This window comes from Zerene cesonia, chromosome 17 (assembly GCF_012273895.1).
Source record: "Zerene cesonia ecotype Mississippi chromosome 17, Zerene_cesonia_1.1, whole genome shotgun sequence".
NCBI classification, from domain to species: domain Eukaryota; kingdom Metazoa; phylum Arthropoda; class Insecta; order Lepidoptera; family Pieridae; genus Zerene; species Zerene cesonia.
In genome coordinates, this window is record NC_052118.1 from 9,002,852 (window position 1) to 9,021,993 (window position 19,142).

The window sequence follows — 19,142 nt, forward strand, 5'->3', positions numbered from 1 at the left end:
ATTGCAATAATCATTATGGCATTACAAAGTTTTATGTACGTTGGAGAATATGATCAGTTTTATTTGCAACATAATGATCATTGCACAAATTTTTCAAAACCTTACTATCACTGTTTAAACAAAGTTGAAATAAAAAAATATGTAACGAGAAGTTTCTTGTTGCTAAAGGCTGGGCTGAAATTCTTCGTGACTGATGAGTTTACAAAGTCCGTCGATGAGCCGATATTGTACGGGAATGAGTTCTCTGATGTCACAACAGAAATAATGTCAAGAATGAACGTCACATCATCAGCATTATCTCACGAATCATCCTTAGAACTGGTTAATGGAATCATTTAGACTTACCATCGCATCACTATTCACCTTTGCATTTCCCACTTTTGTATAATATGTTAATTAAGCTGTCATAAGGAGACAATTAAATTTTTCATTGCATTTAATTAACTTTGATAGATTGTCTCCTAATTATAATATATTTAGAATAATTTAATTATATTTATGAATTGAACTGTGTTTAAATAATCAGATTGCTTTAAAATTATTTAAACACAGTTTTGTTTACAAACTAATAAAAACATGTAGAATATCATTACACTAACAACATGAAGAAATTAAATAAATTTCATTTTAACATTTTGTTTTAATGTTGTACATTCATTTTATTTATGTAATATACATTAAATACCAAAATTATCTTCAAATATCTTGTTTAGGTAGTCATTTACTTAAAAGTAATAAAGAGGCTTTGGTCTATGCACATCTTTTCAGTATTCCAGGGTATCTTGGTAATCTTTATAAATATCTTCTTTTTATTATCTTGTTCTTTATTTCTATACTTATGGGTGAGAACACCTTTTATTTCAGGAACAGGGAGAAGAAATACAATTAGGGCCCGAATTGAATGCTATAGCTATAACTAAGACACGTCGGCCATTAACTTCGGCCGATTTGAGACTGTCTGAAAGCTTGACGAAACCTTTACAAGTATTAAATGTTGAAGCATCACAACATTCACCATCAGTAACAGTATCCATATTTGATGCTTTAGCTGAAATACTCACGTCAACGCCAAAACCTCGAATCTCTACAACGACCGAAGTTTTACCAAAACAAACTACCGATTCCAATGTAAAGCAAACACTTAATGGCGTGAGTAACAACGTTAATGTAAATAGTGGCACAGGCTTTGCAAGTAAGGAAACGGTAACATCAAAGGATAATTTGAACACAAATGCTATGTTTGTACAAACCACTGAACAGAATAAACAAATTGTGTTTAACAGTATGCCGGTTGGGGAAAATGTTACACCGTCACTAAAAGCAGAAGACGAAAAAACCATCTCTGTTACCCCACCCCAAACAACTTCCACTCCTCCTCCTACTACTCCTTTGTCTGCCCGTAAACCATTTGCTATCAGAGTTTTATATTCTGAAACTGAAACTCCAATTGACAGAATGACAACTGCTGCATCAACAACAAATGTGCTGTCTACTGACAAACCGACAATGGTATATAATAGCATATCTGATCTTTTATTATCTAATAACGGACTAGTTTCTTCTGGACTAACAAGCATGTTATCGAGTAACATTAGAAGCATTATTGAAGGTATGGACGAAGAAAGTAAATCTAGGCTATCTGTAGGTATGACTAATTTGTTAAACACGTTGAATCCTGACGCTTTTAGCAGGGTTCCGATAGTTGATGATAGTTCCCCTCCTAATACTACGCCTTACAGTTTGGAGGATATTAAAGACACTGCAAATATTAATATAATAAATGAACCATCTGACGATACAAATAATGTCCTCCAAAGTGTAGACATTGAAAAAATTGTAAATAGCACGGAAATGCTTGATAATTCACAAATGGTCAATACTGAGTCTAGCGTGTCTGTAAATACAATACAACCCACGGAAATTACCGAAACTACCGTATTTGCATCTGATACAGAGACATCAATTATTGATACTACCATAAGACAAGATTTACAGGTCTCTACTAGTACTATCAAAACTACAGAATTATTTATCTCTGAATCAGGTTCAAGTACAATTACTAACAATGATATTATCCCTGAAAACTCCACCGAGGACCCTGTTAACAATCTTAAATCAGTCCTATCTTCTACCAACTCTCCAAAAGAAGACGTTATTCCTATTGAATTAAACAGTTTGCGAGAAGATTCTCTAGATACTCAATTACAATCACCAGTTTCTTCAATTCAGTTGTCACTAAATGAATCAGATGAAGCTAATGATTTGCAAGATCCAGGACAAGTGTCACAACTACAATTGTGGGTATTGTCAAAAAAAGCTCGCGTTCTCAAAATGATTGAAGATCTATTACGTGATCATAACAATGAAATTAGTAATCCACCATTCAATAACCTCATTAATCGCAAAAACAGCTCAAGTGCCTTAATGTCTAGTCGCTTGACGGAGATAATGAATACCATGACCTTGACGACTGTTACTTCTGACACTGATAAAATTGAAACAAGTTCAACAACATTTCCTAACGATTTCCTTAATCCCACGACTAAATCCATTACCACATCCCCATCAACAGTTCCTTTAGAAACCACTACAACTAACAATGCATTTATAGCAACTACCCTAATCAATGACGATCCATTAACAAATACAATAAAAACTGATGAATCAACGTTAGAGACTGCTAGCAATGTTGCTGATGCGTTCACTAATGATATATCGATTATGAGTGCTACACTCTCAACTAGCCAAGATGAAACAACGACAGAGGCAGTTAAAGAGAAAGAAAATGATAATTTAGAAACTGTGCCTTCAAGCACTACGAGTGATTATGATTTAACAACTAAAATTGAAACGGAAACTACTACAATACTAAGAACAACAACTCTAGATGAGCCAGATAATACGACACCCTCAGGTATAGAAACTGCTACAACTACAGTTACAAATGATATTAAATCAAATGACATAATAACAGTCAGCAATCAGCAAAACTTTGCTACACAATCAACCATTCCAAAAAAAGATTTTGTTATTTTTGGAATACTTCCTAATAATACAGTGGTACGTAAAGATCCTAACGATAACCCACTGGAAGCATTAACAGAAGCAAGTCCATATATCATTTACGGCGTACTACCAAATAACACAATAATACGCAAGTTTCCGAATGGAACTCGAGTGCCACAAATCATGCAAAAAATTGACGTACTACCAATCAGTCCATGGAGTCTAAAAAATCCATACAGCCCCATCCATAACATTCCGGCCATTGTCAGACCACAGTCTAACCCTATCCGAGTTTCCACTAATACTGTGATATCCAAAGACACTTCAAATAACGAAAAGGAAAACCGATTAACCATCGACACTGTAAATAACCTACAAGTAATGGTATTGATTTTATGTTGTTTAGCTTGAACGCTGTGCTTTGGGCTTCACTTTTTTCCTTTTGTATAGAACACATTCACGCGTAGATGGGGTAAGTTGGTGATGGTCTTGTAGTAAGCTGTATGCATGATCCTTGGGAAATAGTAAAGCTTTTAACAACATTGCGAGGCATAACATATTATTTCATAATTGCAGATACCCTCATCGGCACTTAATATAAAAGATAGCAGTTCATTGGGTATAACTACCTCCACACAGCCACCTGCTGAAAAAAGCACTGCCTCGCATGTTTTAAGTTTACGCACAACTACAATGCTACCTTCTGTTGATGAGATTCTGCTTAATAGTATATCTTTGGCCACTAAAGAGGAGATGGTCATATCTTCAATGACAAGTTCAACTCCTGAAACAAGAATATTAACACTGGATATCGATCCGGAGGTATAATAATAATTTACATCAAATCATATTGACATCTTAATCATGCTTTGGTGGATTAATATTTTTTTTAATTATATTAATTATGCATACTCACTAACGAGGAAAATTAAAAATTACGAAACTGCCTTTAACACTTTTTTTTTATTTAAAATTAAACGTAACGTGGTTAAAGGTAAGTGGTGAAGGAACTGCATATGTATTATTTATTTGTTTCCTATATTTCGTAATCGCGAGTAAAGGATAATATTTTTTATGAATGCATTACAGACTAAACAAATCCGAACTGAGAAACCTGATGATGCTAATGGAAACACAGTATTCAAATTTATTCCAATAGAAGACGTCACGGTAGCGTCTACACAAGAGTCTAATGTTTTGAAACTGGCTTCACCTAAAATTCCTAAATTAACTACAGTTAATAATCTTCAAACTACAACCATTTTGAGTACAACTGAAATTAATACACAAACACCACAATTACAAATGAATACAGAAAGTAACAATGAAATAACTACAACAGTACAAACTTCTGTAGGCACGCCATTTGAACTAAGTACTGAAACAGTCAGAGATGAGCCTCCTACGCCTGTATTTATGGATGAACCTCTTGTCACTACTGAAACCCAAGTAACAACATTGGCAGAAACGACACTCGTGTCTTCTGTTACATCGGATGCGCCGGCTACTGCCGAGTTAAGTAACTTTAACCCTACGCCGAGCAGCATTTTATCTGATGGAAGTACAACCGAGACTACAACTGTAACAACCGAAACATCATACATGCCTACGACATTACCAATATCAACATTCCGTGTGCCTACAGCAACCTCAGTAGCTAGTGCAACAAATATAGTGTATCAAATGCAAACTGAACGAAATCCAAAAAATATAGGTGGTTTTGAAAATGCTAAAATTTTGGAAAATCAGCAACAGGAGAACGCAAAACTTTTACAAGCACTTTTATTAGCCATGGGTCAAAAACCAGCTAGCAAAGTGAACTCTAATGCTATCACTAAAGTGCAAACAACAACCGTGCGGTCTATTGAAGAGGATATAAGGCAATTCGAAGAAGATACGAAATTGTTAAAAGCGTTACTGCAAGCTACTGGAAGAGATCCTACATCCCTAAATATACCTTCATTGGGTGATGTCAAATCTATACTAACAACAACGCCCGCCATTGCAACAACAACTTTTAAAACTTCAACAACTCCTATAACTACAACTCAATCAGTACCACCTACAACACAAGCATCAATAGTCAAATCAACAACATCCTCAATAAACAATGACATAAAACAATTACAAGAAGATACCAAACTATTACAAGCGCTATTGCAAGCTACGAGTAATAGAAATGTCGATAATAATAAGCCTATAATTTCGGGTATAACATCAAATGTGAGAATTGCTTCTAATCCATTAACAACTTCAATGGGATCAAATCCAACTACTTCATTCAATGTAAGGCCAGTGTATACAACAACAAGAGCACCTTTTACGTCAACTGTAAAATCGCAAATTGTTACTGTATCTACTTTCCAGCCTACAACTGAAGACATTGGAATTTCTACAACATTCCAACCTATTAATAAAATAATGTCTACTACCACACCAAATAGTCGAATCACAATAACAACAGAAATCCCTAGTAGTTCTACATATTCAGATGAAGAAGACCTACTTTTTTTACAAAATTTGGTACGTGTAATTTATAATTTTTTGCATAAAAAGTGTATTTTTAATTTCAATTTAAATTTTGTATAAAATAAGCAATGAAAATAATATCATAAGTAGCAATATTTATAAAATGTAAAGAACTTCTGTATACCAAAACTGAATAATAATAACAACATGTATTTTGCAGAAATCCGTCTTAAACACAAATAACAAAAATGAGGATCCCGAAACAGCATTAGCTAATCGTGTCATAGCACTCGCTGTGGAGAGAAGTCTGAATGAAATACAACAAGGCAAAAGTGTAGGAACAACAGAGGTAATGACAACAACGACACCAAAACCAACTACAACAACAAGAACCACTACTACACGCATAACAACTACACCTCGTCAAAACATGCTTTCAATTGAAGATGACATAAAACAATTCGAACAAGATACGAAACTTCTTCAAGCACTTTTAAAAGCAACGGGACAGGATCCATCCAAATTTAATATACCAACGTTACCAACTGTTACAACCACTGTGAGTGTAAATAATCCGCCAAGTGTGGACGATGATTTAAAGCTTTTATCCAATTTGCTTGCATCACCCTCACCCTTGAATGAACCCTTTGATCCTTTGACACAGAGACCTGCTGCGATTCAAAGTAATAAAGGTATACCTCCCACAACGTCGATAAAGCCTCAAAATATTAAAATTGCTGTAAAGGACGACTTGAAAAATGAACAAGATGATGCCAAGCTACTGCAAACATTGATAAAGCTCCAAGATGCCCAAGAGACCACGACTGTGAGAAGCAAATTAGCTATTACAGGTAAAGCTAATTTTTATTCAGTTTTATTAATCATTATTTCAATATATTTAAGAAGAACAATACCAATATTATTTGTTATGTGTATGTGCACTCATCGATGTGTTGCTGTAAAATTCTATTTCGAGACTAAAATCTTTCATTTTATTAAAGCATCAGATATAAATTACATTCTTAAAATTCTAGGACATGATCCAGATGAAGCGCTTAAGAAATTAATACAAAAGACACAACCAGCGGGAATGATGTCGGAGGCTACTAAATCGTCTATATCACTGAGCACTGAGTATGGAAATAGCAATGATGCGCTGCTTGCGGCATTGTTGAAGGAACAAGGTTTCGGTCCAACCACGGCAAGTTCTTTGGATGAACAACTTCGTCTCGCTGTTAGTTCTAACTTTTCATTTTCTACCTAATGTTTCTTTACAGGTTATAATATAAGGTAACAATTAACCTAAATATACTACAATATCGCATTAATGCGAGTAACGAGTCTTCGCTTGATTCATTTGTCTGTCATCAATCTTTATCTGAGCTCTAACTTTAATACTTCTATTTTATCTATAACTTACATTAATAATCACGTAGAACTCTAGAACTAATATAACCGTAGGCATTACTCAATCAAGTGGTCGTGACACCGAAGGCAAGGCGGACGACGACACCTCCGCCTCCTCCACCAGCGCCTCGTCGACCGATACTGGATGGGTTAGCTTGGTTGTGGCAGCAGTGGAGGGAAACTGGCCCGGGACCGGGGGGATCTAGGCCGAGTAGGCCAGCGTCAGTGAGACAACCGACGCCATCACAAGCGACGAGCTCTAGAGTCAACTGGTTCGGATCTGGGCCTTTCGTCGGTAATGCGGACGAAGGGCCCCCCGCCAACAGAGTGGGTTTCTCATCACTTTTACTTAGGCTTTGTGATTGGGGGTGAGGTGCTGGGCGATTCGGATTAAATGGACTACGTTTTATTCTTATAACTCGATAGCTCCAGTTAAATCTGATGCACTACTAGTTTAAGTTGTACAGAATTGTAACTAAGTGTAAATATAAATGGCGTTTACAATTAATTTAGTGAAAAGTTTATGTGGGCCCTGTTACAGAAAATTAAGTTTCGAATAATAATGACTATTTCCAACGGTGCGGTACAACCCTGTTACGACGAAATTAGGGATACTAATATCGTATAAGAATTTATTTATTCTTTTATATTTTTCTGCTTGTAAATAAATGTTATGCTACATTCATTGTTTTTAATTTTGTGAATATTAAATGTTAATTAACTTTAAATTTTACTACGTGACTAACTTTAAGTTTGAAATAGCATTGTCACCCATATCATCTCATACTATAGATACATAATATATTATGTTCAATTATTTGCTTATCATTGTGCACTTTTATTATCTTAATCAACCACAACCCAAAGTAAATACCTTTTTAACAAAGTTATTTTATTTGAAATGACCCTCCAGAAGTCTGCAATCAATTGAGAATAACAATCTATATAGTTAATGAAATGTCATACATTAGAATCAGTGTAAATAATTGTGATGCGTGTTTTGGTGAGTAATACTACCTATGTACATTGTTTCTAACGTTCTACTTCTAATTTCTATCTAGAAAATACTAAATGCTTGCGAACATGTTATTAACTGTCGTGCAATAACAATCGATTCTCGGGATGAAATGGGTACTAAAACTGATTGGCTGGTATTATTAAACAATTTAATATTGCACTATTCCGTCGTAATGACATGTTTGATTCAAATAGGAAATCAACTAAAGTTTCTCTTTTCGCCGATTGATATAAAAACTGAACATGGTGAATAACATTGTTATATAATTATAATGTAATTTTCGAAATGTAATATACGCATATGATATAAGTATACCTACTATGATATACACAGTAGATATCATATAAAAAATATCATATAATAATAAAACTCTAAACTTTTGTTGTAAAAATCGTAAACAATTGCATTTTTATTTTTATACTATTTCTGTACATAATGTAAATTTTGTGAATGCTTTATGTGAAACTAATAACTATACTGCATGCACCTTTTCACTTCATCATTTCATTGCACAAAACCATTAAGTTCGTGTTTGTTTTGGATTTAGTTTTCAATTATTATTTTATAACATACGAAGGTAAGTTTAAAACAAAAATGCAACTGAACACGCAGTCTTTTAAACGCTGCAACGTAATCAAACGCTTCTCAAAAATCTAAAGCAAACTCGATCACGCTCATAGCTATAATGTTCAATGTGCTATGTAATTAACCCGTCATTCACCTGCTAGATACCCCTGGAGCCTCCTAGTGCCGTCGAACAGGGTCCAGGCAGAGGTCAGTTAGTATCAGCCGCCATCAACGTTACCAGGGCCTTTTCGCAATTCTTAGGAGCGGCGATACAGGTACATTTGTTCTTTTACTGTGGATAAATTTAGCGTTTAGGTGGCGTTAGGGTCTATATCGATAATGATGTTTTGTCTTCTTGAATAGGAATCATTCATCAGTGTCTTAGATTTACACGTGTCTGTTTTCTTTTGGTGTTTGGAAAATATATGTGAAGCGTGTATAAGATATTTTGATGCGAAATTTCATTATAATAACGCTTTTAATATTATTAAAAGTACTCCGTATGGTAGACGTTTAAAGAAAATAAATAAGAAGATCATGTGTTACGGTTAGGGAAAAAGGAAGAGTAAGGAAGAAGAAATAAAAGTATCATAAATATTTTGTAAATTTCTGATTGCGGTTACTGTTTGCGCCTTTTTTATAGTTGTTATCACTGGTATAAAAGCTTTTGTGTTCTAGCTTTTTATGTTTTACGTTGTAGAATAGTTGACTTGTTTGTGTTAAAAAATAGGTGCAATCATTATAATCAACTTCATTAGTTTTTTATATCAATACGATTATTATTGTTTTAATTTAACAAGGCTTATATTTTTATATCATCTGAATTAATCATCATCTAATTTTTAACCATAATTTTAATTGGCTAAATTAAGATAAGCAATTATTTACACAATTGTTTCCAACGACATTTATTGGTTATTTCAATGAATTCCCATTATGTAAAAATGTATGCAAAATATTTACAATATTTCAAAATTGTTGTCATTTTGCAAGAATTTTTAAACGGTTTTAATCCTCAAGCATTAGACTTCTAGTATAATAAATATCATATGTTATTATCTCACAATGTTTTATCAATTATTTAAACCAAAGTATTGAACCATTTCCTTGTATGTATTTCAGGGAGCCGCCCAAACTGTCCAAAGCGTTTTCCGAGCAGGACAGAAGGCCGCATCAGACATGTATACAAACGGCTCTGGAGGATCAGGATAATCCGATACACTCGAATCTAGGCGCGGATCCAGGAGTCAAATGAACAGGGAAAACTCATACCACTGAGAAATTACTCCTATAACTCCTTAGATTAGCTTGAATAGGCCAAAGAATTGTCGAGCATTAAAATGACCTTTATTATGTGTCTTGTTATTAGTGGTGTGTTTACTTTTCATTTGTTCTTTGGTTCTGAAGCCGCGCCTTTCGAAACTTTTCCGAAAGTGTCATACATTGTACGCACTGTAGTGCGAGTTCTGTAAATATCGACGTGTAGATAGACAAGCGATTTGTTAAATGTGTCTTTGATCTCATTAATGTTGCAATTATGGTACTGAGATGTGAATCGTCAAGAATTATGTTATACATTATTTGTTGGAGCTATTCTTCAGTGCCAATCAGTTAAAGGCACATTTAATGTTATGACGTGGTAGAAGTAATTTTCTTTAAGTTTGTGTAATATATCTACTGTATAGTGTTTCTTTATTCTACAGATGTTCCTATAAGAAAATGTAGGAAAATTGTAAAGTAGGTATTAAATGCAAAGAGAAATGGACGGATATATCGTAAATTATTACTAGGTTAGCGCGGAAGTGTGATGATTACAGATAAATACATAAAGCTGATGTAAATTGAATTTCCATAGCTTTGTAGGGTTTCTCGACTTTTCTATTCGATGTAAATAAAAGGCGTGCGTTGCTTTTTTCGAATCTTTCTTTTACTCGACTATCGAACGATCTTTTTACGTTTAGTTTTATCTTGGCTTCAGCATGTTTTGCTATTGTTTTAGTAATTCAATGTTTTAAAAACGCCTTCATACTGAATTAATTAAATATTAATCGCTTTATTACTTGTGTTTTTCAAAATGAACTTATCTTTTCAATGCCTTTGTATTGTAATAACTAATAATGTTCTATAAACTTAAATTTAACGTAGTAATATTTGGTTTATTTTTAAGTCTGGTGCCATTTAGCACGTGCTTCGTGAAATCGCTTCTGTTCTTTTAGCTTTTATTTATTTACCTTATAGTTTAATTATGTTTAGTTGCCATAGATAGAGAGATCTAGACCATTCTCATATAACTTTTTATTTTCATAGCATATTATTCTATTTCTGTACGATATGAGAATAGTATTTTCGTGTTGCCTATATAGCCTTTTTAATGCTGTTCTTCAGTATCGACGTAGATATAATAAGAATGTTTTTAAAGAATAGAAATTTTAAGAACCAATGAGAAGTCTAGTTCTTTCTATTTGTGGTTAGTACTTACACGTATAAAAATGTACCTAAGTCATATTATTCGACATTAAATATCTCATAAGATATATAATTTGACATCTCACGGTGATAGTAATTTTAAACTTTTAATTTCAATAGATGTATTTAATTTTACTGTGTTTTCGAATTTGTTTATTGTTAATTGTTTGCGTAAAATTACTATAATAGTTTTATATGAACAACTGCCGTAATAATAAGTTAGTTTTAAGATGCGGGTTAATGTATGAAGATAATATTATTTCTTAACATTCTTGCATGCGTATTTATGACTGAAAAAGGCTTATGGTAACCTGACACTGCCTCCTGCTTTTATACTATATTGTATATTGTAATAGTGTAAGTGTAAAATATTTGAAACATAGTGTAATAAATTAATTTATCGTATTAAGTTATTTTATTTACCTAAAGAGAATTTTACGAATGATTTTATTTTGTTAGAATTTTCATGATTATTATATCAATAGTTGCAATATTCGAAAAGTAGTAGCATAGCGGTTATAAATGCAATGCAAATTATGTATTAGATTATCATCGTATCAAAATATATACAATAGATTTTTCAATTTTTACATATCTGCATCATGATGTTACACGAGGAATCGGCACATTATCAAAGAACAAAATTATGTTGACATTATTATGATAACATTATGATGACATAACCGTTGAAACAAATTCGGGACTATAATTATGATTAATGATTGCATAAAAAATAATTAAGACTACAACTAGAAAATTATTTTTAAATGCGTTTTAAAAAACCTAGTAGGAAATAACTCGACTTCCGAGTTCAAGTCGTTAGTTTGAATCTATTTTAATAATAGAACATATGAATTCTTTGTAAATGACTAAATCGTAGTACAATCATTCAAATTTATCAATTACATCCTTTAAAAGAAGCATCAAAAATCGTTGTATGTATAAACTTTCTTATCAAAAGCGGGGTAAATAAGATTTGCTTTTTAAAATCGTAAGGCAAATATTTTTTCATTTTATTCATAAAAAGACTATTATGTATTTAAGCTTTTTAATTGCATAATTATATAAATGCGTTTTTCTCTTATATTTCATGTTCTTTTTTATGTCAGTGTGGACATTTGAGCTGGTGGTTCGCCTGATGGTAAGTGATCACCACCATGATTATTTGACGACGGATGTAAAGGAAGGGACTGAGAAGCGTAAGCGCACATTTTATACTATTTCTATTCGATCTTCTGTGTACCTTCCCCGGTACGAGCTGGCACGATTTATACGCAAACGTGCTCGCCTCTCACTTTATGGAACACTGATATAAAAAATTTCAACTTTTGAATTTTTTAATAGAATATCGCTTTTGCACAAAAAATAATTTTCAAATTCTTGTGCTCTATATTTACACCTCCTTAATTTAATAATTATTCATCATTTTATATTTTTCCGCAATCACACATCAAATAAAAATTTAATACGAAGTTTCACATTTGACGGATTAATGGTTATTACTGTCGGCTTAGAATTTATGTACACGCCTTTTTATTAAATTTCGTTACATCTGTCGTTTTCTATGATTACATTTCAATCGATGCGTTCATACGTCTGCATCAAAAATGACCCCTTTCTCCCTTATTATAGAGTTTAAATAACATTATATAGGAATTTAGGTAGGTACCTAATTCTTAACGTAGGTACGTTATCGACAATATACCTTTATACGTTTTCTTCTGTGTCAATTGTCGGCAAATATGGCGCCGGCGTGTGAGCTTAGTTTTTATAACCTTGAGGTCCACACTAAATATCGTAAACAACTTTTTGCTGCCGACAGGTATTCTAAATGTTTTATTTGGAAATAATAGACGTCGAATATACACTTCGTTAGCATAAATTATACAGTACTATATGATATAAAACGATCTATATTAATAAGATACAGCTGCACAGTTTTTATGTTTAATTTTTAGTTTTTAGCATTCAAATAACAATTTTTATGAGTTTTTGAACGCGCTAGTCTAGGGAATTTCGGGACTGATTTCCAAAAATGTTTAACCGTTAGTACATGGTTCTACAATGTTATAATACTTGTTCTTATTATTCTGTGGCTAAATGTAGGTACCACAGGCTAAGCAACGGCAGGTCGTATTATGTATATTTGTTTCCGAAGTAATAAAAATTAACTAGCTTTTTTATGTCATAGCGGGCAACCAAGCTGGTGGTTTGCCTGATGGTAATAGGTAAGTTGCTTCAAACGTGAAACATTTATTGCAATGAAAACCTTACGCGTAAGGGTTATTAAGAAATCTTTAACTACTTGTACACTTCCAATCATTTTCAATTATTATTGTTTACAAAATGGAAAAGAGATGAATACGATATATCATTATATATGTTTATAACATTCATGAAGTTAGAAATAAAAAATTTATTATTCTATTATTCCGTTTTAACAGTTTTTGAGTTCGTCCATTACAAATATAGAAAATATCAAATGTTTAGATGTAGATAAATTCATAGTCAAAACATGTTTCATACAAATTGAATTAATGGTTATTTCTTGTTTTGTTTAAGTGACTCGGTATTATAAATCCTGACTTATATTAAAAATGTGAAAGTAATTCTGTCTGTTTTGTCTTTTCTATAAGCGAACTCTACAACTAATGAACCAATTTCGATGGAATTTGGTACACAGATAGTGACTCGAAAAAGGCCAGTGTACAGTTTTATAGCTGAAATTACAGAACGGGAACGGAAATCCCCGAGAAGTGTCTATCTTTTCACTTCTACTTTTTACCCCGCTCTGGCAAACGGGTGAAGCCGCGAATGGAAAACTAGTTAAGAAATGAGTTTCTTTATTATGGATATAAAAATGCATAGATTAAATTGTTAGCAAAAGCGTTAATTTTCTAAGCGATTAAAATTCATACAGTTATACTTTAAAAACAGACTTAAAAACGATCAAAACAAAAATAACATTTAAAAACGGTATCGTAAAAAATAATCGATGTAAAAGTTGCAAAGCCTGTTATTAAAAGCCAATAGTATAAGAGTTAATTATATAATCAGTGCTCTTACATTTATTAGCATCGTGCCTTGTTGCTATGCTGCTACGAAGGTTGTCGCAATGTCAGTTTTTCTGTGCATATTATATCAGCTTCGTACGGTTTGGGCAATCTATCTTGATTTGAATTATTCAAATCACTATTTTAAAGTTGTTATAAAGTTTGAGATGAACGTGAGCATTGGATAGATTTTGATTGCCTTTTAGTGCTGTGGTTAGTACGAATCAATCGAGAGATAGTAAATTTTATTCCTCGTATTAACAGTTTAATGCTGAGTCTGGAAGGTTGTTGAATAACCAGCCCTTAATTGACATATTAAATTAAACTCGAATAATAAGCACATGCATCATAAGAGCCTGTAGACATTTTATAACATAATTTATTACGTCAAATAATTTTATATGCTCTCAATAATTCCATAAATTGCGAAGATTATTTACATTCATAAATTAATCAACATAGACCAAAGAAACGAGTTATTCAAATCATTTTTGTAGGCTATTTTTCTACAAAATAATTCGATTTTTCAACATATGGCACTTTATAATACAAGCAAATATAAAAGATCACGAATGGGATCACGAACGTAATTTTTAAGACTCGTTGAAATTTTATAACATTGGATTGTTGTTTTGATACAACTTATCGACTTACTTATCTATTAATTATCAACATACAAACTGTACCTTACAAACAAGATTTAAGTAAAGGTATCTAAAGTATGTAGTAAACAAAATTTTGACGATGATATAAATTTTGAGAATGAAATTCAGTCTAAAGTAATACTTAAATCATGTGTAAAATAAAGGGTGAGGTTCCGTGTCCCCAAGTTTCACTAGTTGATTTTCTTCAAAGACAAGAAAATGATCAGCTTTTTGCCAGACATTTTTTTGTATCCCCACCAGGAGTCGAACCTAGGACCCACCGGTCCTACGCTCACCCGTTAACTATTGTGACAAGGAGGTCATCATCTGTAAAATAAACTCCAACATTACTTTATTTATACATATGTATTCTACACAAGGGTTGAATATAACCAGTATACGGTCACGCGAAATAAATTGTAATGCGAGACCTAACAATAGCTTCAAGCCTCACCATCGATATAATATAAATCATTTAAATAAATATGTAAATGACACTATAATAATGAGTCTGCAATTGGAGCCAAGTTACAAGTGGGCTAAACATATTTATTCTGGGCTTTTCCTAAGATTGTGCGATCAGGATCAAATACCGGATTTGGTTTTTTGATCAGTGTTATATCCTGTTACAATAGATGTAGATAGTCAGCATTATATAGGGATACGATGCTTTTTAATTACGCACAGGAGTTGCAAGACGACGATTCGATTTTGTTGTAATTCAGACATTTTTCATTCATTTTGATTGCGTAGAACCTTAGTGAATCGTTGATAATGAGAAGAGTTATTGCCAGATGACCTGTACTAAATGTAAAGCTGAAGATTTTGTTTATTTGTTTGAACATGCTTATGTCATAAAAATCTCTCAAATACTGTCTGTCAAAAATTCTTTTACTGTTTGATATAGGCGTGTTATCTGAGAGCTGTTTATGTACCACGAGCGAAAACGGGGCGGACTGACAGTCTTATCATAATTATGGTTTATAAATATGTGCCCAATTAGTACATAGTATTGTATTAGTATATTTTTTACAATTTTTGTTCGAAATTGTCAAATAATACTTACCTATCCTTCTATTTGTTCCAAAAACATTAGCAAAGTGTGAACCGAGAATATAAAGTAAGTATATAGGTAGTGTGCAATGTTGGATAATTTATTTTAAAATCGTACACCTCACAGCTTGTTAAGCAATAGCACCTCCCATGAGAATGATTTGATTTCATGATTTTTTTGACAGAGCAAGAAATAAATAGCTTGTGAAGACTGATGGATAGGAATTATTAACCGTTTTAAAGGAGTGATTTTTGATAATAATACATGTATATATTGCTTATCTAATATATAAAATTCTCGTGTCACAGTTTTCGTTGCCATACTCCTCCGAAACGGCTTGAGCGATTTTGATGAAATTTTTTGTGCTTATCCGGTATCTATGAGAATCGGCCAACATCTATTTTTCATACCCCTAAATGATAAGAGTTAGGCAGAACAGCGTTTGCCGGGTTATAAAATATTCATAAATTAAATAATTTGAGCATGAACACATCTGCAACACAGAAGGAAATTTATGAAAATTATTGTAATTACGTTGAGTGGCAGGCCTAATTAAAGCACATATATATTTAAAGTACCTAATAAGTGACCTTTGTTTTTATATTTATCTTCGTGTATGTCTCATAATAAACGTATTTTCTTTCTTTCTAAAAAGCTTGAATGTTAACTTTCAATGACGATTAATATACGAATAAATGCTAGTTACTGTTAGCTGTTAAACTGTGGTTTTCAAAGATGCTTATCACATTGTAGGAAATAAGCGAACAGTTCGTATCAATCCAAAAAGCCGATCAATGAATTCTCAAAAACCACCAAAAGGTTAGATTTTAAGAACTTTGGTTCCATCGACATTATCAGCATTGATCGATCGCTATACAACAATGGTTTGACAAGACGTAAATACACAGTTTGACATACAGACACTTCTCAGAACAATGTTGGTTATGAATAAATTCCGTAAGTACTTACGCCTATGTGTTTACATCATTACATAACGCATGTTCTTGTTTGATATGTAATGATTGCTTAAGATATGTTGTTTTATATTATTTATACGAAATTACCACTTTCACTACCTACTTATAATTAGACGAACACTTAATGAAGATGAAATATAAATGCCTTCTCACACGGGGGTACAAATACAGTTTCTATCGGCTTAAGACTTATCGTATTTAAAACGTTCTTAAAATTTAGCTTTAATATTTATATAAGATAATTTTATCCCAACATAAAAAAATAATAAATGTTGTTATTTCACAAATGCTTCTTGAAATATTCCAAATCACTTTTCCATTACTTTTTACACAGCTCAATAAGCAGTGGAAACTTTGAATGTAGAAATAACAGGGCACAAAATTGCGTAATACACAATGGTAATACTTACAATTTGACAAATTAAAACAGGTTTTATAACAGGAAAATATATAAGTAAGTGATTTTTATCCAAGTTTTTTGGTTGGAAATTGTGTCGGCGTATTATTTACGTTAGAAGAAAATTCTTCCTGTGTTATGCTGGTGCAAAATTCTATCTTCTCATTAAGTATGCATTATTAATGAGAAGAAAAGAATATATAATTCAAACGGACCAAAATAGCCGTCAAATGAGCAACAAATTAATGAACGAAAATTCTTGCACGTACAAAATGGCGAGCGAAAAGCTTTAAACAATTAACAAAAGGCGGCCTTATCGCTAGGTAGCGATGTCTACCAGGCAACCCTAATAATAAAGGAAAACAAACATCCAACCTGTGGCTAAGCAAAAATAAGGCAATAATGAAACGCTGGTAAAAAAAAAACAAAACACGCATTAACAACAATAGTTGTAGATACAGTTAGTTATTTTTCACCTTCGCTGCTATATAAATCTTAATGAATTCCCACTTCACCGACATGATTACATAAACCTCCATATTAATTAGATTAACAGTTGTTTGAGTTCTAATAATATAAAGTTTGTGAATTAATTACATCCTGTTTCCGAGTAATACAGAATTATCAATAAATACGCACTTGATCAATAAATATACACAATTGAAGGTTTGCATAATTTTACATGTAATTTATAGGTGTATAACAAAATATTTATTAAGGTATTGTGACTTGAATTATATTATGTGCTGACATTTGCAATTCAAGAATTCCCTTCAGGTTAAGCGAATTACCTAAGATTATGCAGGCACCATATATATCATGATTTGTTTTATATTGAGATATTACTATCTGACTACGATTCAGTGTTTATTGTTCTTCATAAGGCATCGTAATTGACATTAGGTTTTGCAATACAATAGTACTTACTTTGCTACGTTTTCTTACTTAATGAACAAACTCTTCAAAGAAACCATAAACTTATTGAATGATTCTAGGCTTTTCAATTTGTTACTTTAGTGTTATTCTTTATCAAATAATAATGACGATTAAATAATATAAAAATGTTTAAAAACAATAACGCTTTAGAGAAGAAAACCTTCGTAATGTCTAAAAAAACTGTACAAGAATGTATGTATATAACTGTATATGAATTCAGGTACATACTTTCCACTTTCATATTTAGATAACTCTATTTTGATACTACACGAAAAAAATATAAACGAAAAACTGGTAAAAACCATTGCAATTGCGCACCGCCGAAATATCGGGAATTCGATTTTGAATGGTTAAGATAATAAATAGACCATACAAAAGCAAATTTGACTCACCGACCAGTCAGGGTTAGTCAGTAAGGGGAAAAAACGTAATTACAACATCTTACGCTGATTCTGCGAACACAGATCTCGAATTCTTTTTGTATGCGAATTTTGTAAGGCCTCGGACGGGCAGGCGAATAAAGCAATATGTAAACTATTTATAGATTTGTTGTTATTAAAGAAATACTCTACCTCAGTTTCTCTTGCAAGCAAGGTGATCACAGCATTAGCGCCATGTGGGGCCATAGTCAAGTCGTTATAAATTAACTTTGATAATAAAAAATATAAATACTTACTATGAGGTATTTTATTAATAAACATAGTGATGCTATGTGTATTTTTAACTACTTACTGTTCTTAAAATATTTACCAATAATAAATAAGAGAAACAATTAACGTAGATACATTTTTTTTCAGCGGTCGCTACAGTTACAGTCACCTTTTGTTAATAAAATCATCAAAGCATAATGTCCCTACCGGCTTTAAAATTTCTTTAATAATTCGTTCGAATGATATAAAGACAAAACTGGTCAAATTGTCGAATTTTACATTGTGCCTCTTCTATGCAAAAAGGGCTCATCGCATTGGGATGAAATTTGGCTTAAATATAGACTACAATCGTTATAAGTATACACGATACTTCATCTTCTTCAAGGATAGTTTTACTTAAATAAACAACATGTGTCTATGTGATGCATGACGATGTATAATTTACTATTTAATATGTTAATTGGCGGTGAAATTTTGAGGATAAAGTTGCGAATTTTC

At 32.4% G+C, this 19,142-nt stretch overlaps 1 protein-coding gene across 13 annotated transcripts in view; it reads left to right on the forward strand.

The window, feature by feature from the left end:
* LOC119833245 (mucin-17-like) overlaps nucleotides 1–11,334 on the forward strand; it is a 74,349-nt gene extending 63,015 nt beyond the window's left edge. For 4 of the 13 annotated variants that reach the window (XM_038357184.1, XM_038357183.1, XM_038357188.1 and 1 more), the window contains 8 exons: nucleotides 865–3,390; nucleotides 3,583–3,828; nucleotides 4,096–5,529; nucleotides 5,696–6,326; nucleotides 6,510–6,709; nucleotides 6,937–7,209; nucleotides 8,629–8,742; nucleotides 9,590–11,334. In XM_038357184.1, the coding sequence (XP_038213112.1) occupies nucleotides 865–3,390; nucleotides 3,583–3,828; nucleotides 4,096–5,529; nucleotides 5,696–6,326; nucleotides 6,510–6,709; nucleotides 6,937–7,209; nucleotides 8,629–8,742; nucleotides 9,590–9,679 (5,514 nt within the window). In that variant the 3' untranslated portion in view covers nucleotides 9,680–11,334. The remainder of the gene's footprint in view (nucleotides 1–864; nucleotides 3,391–3,582; nucleotides 3,829–4,095; nucleotides 5,530–5,695; nucleotides 6,327–6,509; nucleotides 6,710–6,936; nucleotides 7,210–8,628; nucleotides 8,743–9,589) is intronic. The other 9 variants (XM_038357187.1, XM_038357192.1, XM_038357186.1 and 6 more) reach the window with 9 other exon arrangements.
* Nucleotides 11,335–19,142: the final 7,808 nt, after the last annotated feature.